We start from the raw sequence: 7656 nt of genomic DNA, 5'->3' as shown, positions 1-7656 counted from the left end.
GCCTATGTCTAGAGCAGCGATAGGAACCAAACCAAGTCGGCAATGATGTCATAATTTCATACAAGTTTACTTTGAAAATGATCTGAAGTAGTGGTAAAAAATCGCTGTCAACTTGGTGGTCGGCTCTAGTAACGCATGACAACCATATACCTCTATACATATATATATATGACGGCGCAAAGTCATCGTACCACTTTGTAAACACGTGTACCAGGCCGAGCATCACGCGATCATCACACCATCCCCACCACCCCACTACCTGACTTGTTTACGCTAGGTTATAAAACCAGGTGCACGGGAAAGAGAGGGGCTTTTTACGCTCTGTCTGTTGCTTCGGCCTGACGCTCGTATACGTACCTTTTGTAAATTAAAATAAATTGTAAAGCAAAAAATAAATAAAGTAAATTATATCACGATCTTTTGTGGTTTACTTGACTATGTCGGACTCAGACGACGCTACATCAGAAGTGCCGGACCCAACGCCACACCAACCTATGCAAAATATGGACAACAGCTCACTTCTTACCATGTTTTCATCTGGTATTGAAGTGATTCTTAAAAAAATTGCCGACAATTTGACTGCAGTTCCATCGATTGGTACACGGCCAAAGTTACTGCCTTTCGATCCGGATACAACAGATGCTGATATCGAAAACTGGTGTTCGTTAAGTGAAATGGTCATCGAAAAAAAAGGACTAGAAGGAGTTGACTTGATTTTGGCCCTTACACACTCTCTTAAGGGCCGAGCTGCGACATGCCTTACCAAGATACAACCGGACAAGGTTTCCTGGAGCACCATAAAGGAAATGTTAATATCAACATTTTCAAAACCGATGATGATGCAGGATCACTTCGATCAAATAATAAAATTTCGAATTAACGAAAAGGAAGGACCAGCTGAGTCGGGTATGCGACTGTGGCAGCTTATGGAGAAGATTCCTGATGCAAATCTACCAGAAAACGTCATGACAGGTTTTGCTATCTCCGTCCTATCCCAGTGTGATGACAAAATCCGCCGAGAACTTAATTCGGTGGTTATAAATAGCAAAAATCAACTGTTTCGCACTCTTCGAAGTTTCACCTTAAAACGAAGACTTGAAGAATCATCTTCTTCTGAATACGAAGCCAAAAAACAACGTACATCGATAACGTTCCGTGGGGTATGCCACTTTTGCGGGAGGATTGGCCACCGCGGTCAGGATTGCAGGGACAAACAACGTCTGATCGCTAAAAACCAATCTACTTTCGCCAAAACAGAAAGTACGAACCCTTCAAAATCCACTGGAACCTGCTATGTGTGCAACGACCCGGGACATCTTGCATCCACGTGTCCGCTGCGCTGGAAGAAGAAGGATGATACAGCGGCCAATACCAGCACCAGCAGCAAACATGTGAACCTGTGTTCGAGGTCATCGCGAGGTGTGTTACAGATAAGTAATGTTCAATTGCCTTTTTTATTTGACTCAGGTTCAGAATGCAGCCTTTTAAGAAAGAGCTGCAGTGATCTTATTAAAGGGGAGAGGTTTAACGAGCAAATAGTTTTGACGGGTATTGGTCCTAATAAAGTCGTTTGTCCATCACAAATCAAATGCCCGACTGTTGTGCAAGACTCTCAATTCGATGTTGCCTATCATATTTTACCTGACAAATACTTGACTGACGAAGTTTTACTAGGTCGTGACATTTTGGAGGAGGGAATTTCTGTTAACATTACAAAGGATAGTTTGACCTTTTCAAAACCCAAAGTCGTAAATAATACTTCCAAATTAGAATCTTTTGATGTGACTATGGTGGATACAGATCTCATAGGCAATGAAAAGGAACAGTTGATAAAAATATTAACTAAATACTCAACTAATTTCATTCAGAAATTTCCATCCTCCCGTGTCACTACTGGTGAACTTAAAATCGATTTGATAGACCCTAACAAGACTGTACACAGACGACCATATCGATTATCCCCAGCTGAGTCTGACATTGTGAATAGTAAGGTGCAGGAGCTGCTTGATGCAAACATAATTTGCGAATCTTCATCTCCATATGCGAGCCCAATTTTATTAGTGAAAAAAAAAGGATGGTTCAGACCGGTTGGTTGTTGATTATAGAGAGCTCAATAGCAACACTCGTTCCGACAATTACCCGTTACCATTAATCAGCGATCAAATTGATAAATTACATGGATCTCATTATTTCTCGACCATAGATATGGCGTCTGGGTTTCACCAAATTAAAGTGCATGAAGATTCCATAGATAAAATATCATTTGTGACTCCCTCGGGACAATATTCCTGGTTAACTATGCCGTTCGGGCTAAAAAACGCTCCTCAAGTGTTTCAAAGAGCCATTAATACCGCACTCAGGTCGCTTAACGATAATAAAGTTTTGGTGTACATGGACGATGTACTTGCTGCTTCAGAAACCGTTGAAGAGGGATTGGCCCGGCTTGACAAATTGCTTGATACGTTGTCTAAAGCTGGTTTTTCACTCAATTTCAATAAATGTTCGTTTATGAAAAAGAAGGTAGATTATTTGGGATATGTGATATCAGCTGGAGAAGTCGGACCAAACCCTCGAAAAATTGAAGCACTAAAAAATGTTCCCCCACCAAAAACGGTTTCGCAAGTTAGACAGTTTATTGGGTTAGCCACATACTTTCGCAAATTTATTCCAAATTTTTCAAAAATCATGAAGCCTATATATCCCCTGACGGCTTCAACTACCGGCAAAGGTAAAATAATGTGGACCGATGAGCATGACAAAATTCATAAGGAAATAGTTAGTCATCTTGTGTCTGAACCCGTGCTAAAGATTTTTGAACCCTCTTTGCCCATTGAGCTGCATACTGACGCAAGTAGTGAAGGCTATGGGTCAGTACTTATCCAAAGAAATAACAATGTCCCGCACGTAGTTGGTTATTTTAGTCGTAAAACTACTGATGCAGAAAGCCGTTACCATTCTTATGAGTTGGAGACCTTGGCAGTCGTTAAATCAGTCGAACATTTTAGGCATTATTTATACGGTCGCAGGTTTACAGTTTTCACCGACTGTAACGCGTTAAAGTCATCACACACAAAAAAAGATTTAACGCCAAGGGTTCATAGATGGTGGGCTATACTGCAGTCTTACGATTTTGATATAGTTTACAAAGAGGGCAAATCTATGGCACACGCAGATTTCCTTTCACGTAACCCGGTTGACAATTGCGGAGACCAAGACAGTTTATGTCCCACAAAATCCAGTCGTGTTAAAATTGTCAACTTGTCCGAACTAGAAACTGGCTGGCTATCTGTTGAGCAATTGCGTGACCCAGAAATAACTGACATTATATCAAAATTTCGAGCTAATGAACTTCCCGATGACATTGCACACACTTACGATATTAGACAGAATATTTTATACCGGAAGATTGAGCGTTGTAGAATCACTAGATGGCTTCCTATACTACCGCGTTCGTTGATTTGGTCTGTGATTAATCACATACATAATGAAATAAAACATCTTGGCATTGAAAAAACCCTCGATAAATTATATGAACTCTATTGGTTCCAAAATATGTCCAAATATGTAAAAAAATTCGTTGACTCGTGTGTAGTTTGTAAGGCCTCCAAAGGCCAGTCAGGAGCTCAGCAAGTTCGCTTACATCCAATCCCAAAATTAGCCGTTCCGTGGCATACAATTCACCTTGACTTGACTGGCAAACTTAGCGGCAAAAGTGAGCGTAAAGAATATTGTTCGGTAATTATTGACGCTTTTACAAAATATGTCCTTCTTGAACATACTACGACTCTGAACAGTTCAGACGCTATCAATGCCGTTAAAAATGCAGTTAACTTATTTGGCGCCCCTAAACGAATAATTGCCGACAGGGGCCGATGTTATGACAATACTTATTTCAAAAACTTTTGCAAAGAAAATAACATCGAGCTTCATTTGATAGCTACTGGCGCGAGTAGGGCAAACGGGCAGGTGGAGCGCGTGATGCGAACTTTGAAAGGTCTTCTGACCATAGTAGAGAGTGAGTCAGAGATACGATGGCAGGATCAGTTAGGGGATATTCAGTTAGCCATGAACAGCACCCGGTGCAGGGTCACAGGTTACACTCCGTTAGAACTAATGTTTGGCGTTCAAGGTAGTTCATTAGAGCTCTCAAAAATATCCGTAAATTCCAATACTGAAAGACTTGACCTTGAGGTAGCGAGATCTAATGCGTCTAATAACATTCAAAAACAGTCTCAGTCTGATGCCGTTCGTTTTAATAGGGGTAAAGCGCGAGTTCAGCCATTTTCAGTAGGAGATTTTGTTTTTGTGAAGAGTGAAGAACGGCACCAAACTAAGCTGGACCGAAAATATAAAGGACCGTTTAAAATAATCGCTATTTTGGACAACGATAGGTACGAATTGACACATATTAATGGAACAAATAGAGTCTTTAAATATTCCCATGAAAAACTCCGCGAGGTACCTCACGGATTGTCTGGTTTGATAGAGGTTTCAGAAAACCTTAGTCAGGATGAAGTGACGGCGATGGATAGTGATACTATACAGGATAGTTCAATTCTTGACGATGAATTAGTGACCACGTTACCGACTCACGTTATTACAGATGCTATGATACATAGGGAGCAGTAAACAAGAGATAGACAAAAGAGGTAAAAAAAAAAATTAAAAAAAAAAAGTTACAAAAAAATGTAAGAAAAAAAAAATATGAGAAACTGCTACAGGGACGTAGTCCGGCCTAGCTATATCCGGACCAGTTTTGTAACTGAAGGGGTGTCAAAAGACCTGTAGAGTCGATGGACTGGACCAGGCATGCATGACATGAAGGGCCGCGTGTGGCCGGTCCAGTTTCGCGTATTTTTAATACTTAGTTCTAGAATTGGTTTATCAGGATGAACGAGCATTAATTTCTTGTGTTGTCCCCAGATCAATGAAGGTGCGCGTACGAGGACTTACGCACGTCAGCATGGCCGTGACGGCGCAAAGTCATCGTACCACTTTGTAAACACGTGCACCAGGCCGAGCATCACGCGATCATCACACCATCCCCACCACCCCACTACCTGACTTGTTTACGCTAGGTTATAAAACCAGGTGCACGGGAAAGAGAGGGGCTTTTTACGCTCTGTCTGTTGCTTCGGCCTGACGCTCGTATACGTACCTTTTGTAAATTAAAATAAATTGTAAAGCAAAAAATAAATAAAGTAAATTATATCACGATCTTTTGTGGTTTACTTTACTATGTCGGACTCAGACGACGCTACATATATAATATATTATTGTCCATATTGATTCAGTAGTCAGCTACCGCTCTGTTAGTGGGCTGGAGAAACATTTAATTCAGTCGTTGCCTCCTGTTTCATTCTTGGTCAGATGTAAGTTGAGAAGCTATCATGCTCAAAAAAGCGCCAACCGGCGGTATCGCGGTGGACCTGAAATATAATCTAAGTAGGCGACATCAAAATCCAAGCATCTAATCTAATCATCAAATCTAAGAGATCCCTTATAAGTTCGCCTGTGTACCTTTGTTCCTGTAAACTGTATATAAATCTGTTGTACACAATAAAGTGATGACTACTACTACTACTAAGTACTACAAAATCGTGTAGCTTTGTAGAATTCAATTCCAAGAAGGAAAATCTATGTAAGTATATTACCGATTCGAACTATTTGCTCTCGAAAATTCAGTGAAATACGCAGTAATGGCCTCGCACTCACGGCCTGTCGCGTTCAAATAATGACTCACTATTGTAGTCTCGTGTATCTGTTTGATGTAAGACGATACTAGCCCTTGAAAACCCCGCCAAACGGTCGCCTCCCAACTCGTGCCAAGGGGCCTTGATCTGTTTGTCTCCAAGTTATACAAATCTTATTTGAATTTAGAATATCAGTGCATCGAATTTGGTTTCAATTTTAGTCTACGCGTCTCGGATGTTCCACTGTCTTCTTTACTCCAATGTACTCGGAAATATTTGCCGTACCTATATCATTTATTTTCTATCGGAATTAAATAGAAAAAGTTTGACAGACTATCACTGAGTAGACTATATCAGAATACATATACCGTATTTTAGCAAAAATAGAACGGGAAGATAATTATTTCATGGCATAAATATACGAATACCTATTCTTTCTGCAAAACAATGAAATGTCCACAAACGGTGGGGCTATAAAAATCTTTGCAGGCTTATCGTGGCCGGACTCAATCAAAATTTCCCTTTCGAAATTACCCGAGCATTTCTGTGATTTGATTACCCCACTGCACCTTAATAAATAAATTCAAGCTTGAAACGTAAAAACAAATCTTCAACAATAAGAAACAAATTGAATTATGTTTAGCATTTTTGTTGTGATAATTCGACACTACATAAGTGTACATGAGCTTCTAGAAAAAAAAACTCGTTTCCCGGCTTCTGCAATAATATAACTAAATTGACCTTTCAATGCCGGTTGAAAGGGATTAAGGCATATTTTCTTCCCTTTCGGAATGTGAGTTGGCTTTGATCTATTCTTGGTTGAGAATACCTTACGTGTTAGAACGTGACGTCTGTTACAGCCTACAGGGGATTCCTTTGTAGGTACTACTTTATAGGGATTGGAAAATTGGAAATAATACATGTTTTGCTTTCTACCCAATATTTTGAGAGATATTATGTTTCTGTTTTATTTTTCTTTCCCGGTAAGGAGAAAAATGCGCTTGATCAATTATAAATTAGTTTGACTGTACGATTGAAATGCATCGACATAATAGGTATTTAATTGTATTAATTATGAAGTGGAAATGTTGATGATGAACAGAACGGCGCAAAATGACGAAGTATCGTCAATTTTGACTTCAGTCACATATCGTATCCAAAAATAAATCCAAATCCAATTCATATATTACCATTACATTCAGAACATGCCTTCTTAGTACGCTGTGTCGCGTCGTGAATAAACGGGCCTAAACTACGAAATGTATTCACTGCCCTGGACTGCAGCGGCAATTTAGATTCAATATGAACACATTTGGATCCCGTTGCTATTTGATCGTTATTTAAGGACTATAAAACTTGAATATGGCGCTATATTTTAATACTTCTTCAATAAATATATGCAGTATATATTTTTCGGGAGGTTAAACGTTTTGAACGACTTTAATAAATTTGAAAAATAACTAACCAAAAACTTCTTGTCTGGAAGGGATCGCTCTTAAGACCGCCTGTTGTTACCTCTGTTTAATTTGTTTTTGTTTCTTGTGCATTACTTTTACAACTATGTGAGGTGTGCGCAATAAAGAGTATTGTATTGTAACCATGCATTTATTAAACTTTTATTCTAGTTCATGAGTTCTCGCAAAATTGTACTTTGGAAACTGAATGTTCTTATTGATATCTTTTTTAATTTAGGTTATTAAAACCTGTAAAGTTATAAAACGTAAATAGCTTTTGTTGGCAAGTTAAATTAAACGATGTTACCGGAAATGTTCCCACCGAAACTTTTCGACTGCCGACGAACATTTTGGTTGAGTTTATCGCTCCTACTTGAGGACACTTACTTAATTAGACAAGGGGTCTTTAATGAAAGTAGTCATCGACGGGCCTTTTTGCGTCAATCAAGTGACATAGCAAACATTATTATTGATTAGGGTCGTTTTTCACAACCTTGCTTCGATATTAA

The 7656-nt window shown here is 39.3% G+C and overlaps 1 protein-coding gene across 2 annotated transcripts; it reads left to right on the top strand.

Annotated features, from left to right (window-relative positions):
• The first annotated feature begins 224 nt into the window (after positions 1-224).
• On the top strand, positions 225-5185 carry LOC125226705. 2 transcript variants are annotated; one of them, XM_048130783.1, is made up of 2 exons: positions 225-1419; positions 4924-5185. In XM_048130783.1, the coding sequence occupies exons 1-2, from the start codon at positions 438-440 to the stop codon at positions 4929-4931; spliced, it is 990 nt and encodes a 329-aa protein (XP_047986740.1). In that variant the 5' UTR covers positions 225-437; the 3' UTR covers positions 4932-5185. The 2 variants fall into 2 exon arrangements, with proteins under 2 accessions (XP_047986740.1, XP_047986739.1); XM_048130782.1 differs by having other exon boundaries at positions 225-1434.
• The last annotated feature ends 2471 nt before the right edge of the window (positions 5186-7656 follow it).

Source organism: Leguminivora glycinivorella, chromosome 5 (genome assembly GCF_023078275.1).
Source record: "Leguminivora glycinivorella isolate SPB_JAAS2020 chromosome 5, LegGlyc_1.1, whole genome shotgun sequence".
Lineage (NCBI taxonomy): Eukaryota > Metazoa > Arthropoda > Insecta > Lepidoptera > Tortricidae > Leguminivora > Leguminivora glycinivorella.
Note: the sequence above shows the minus strand (reverse complement) of the source record. Positions and strands in the feature narration are given on the sequence as shown.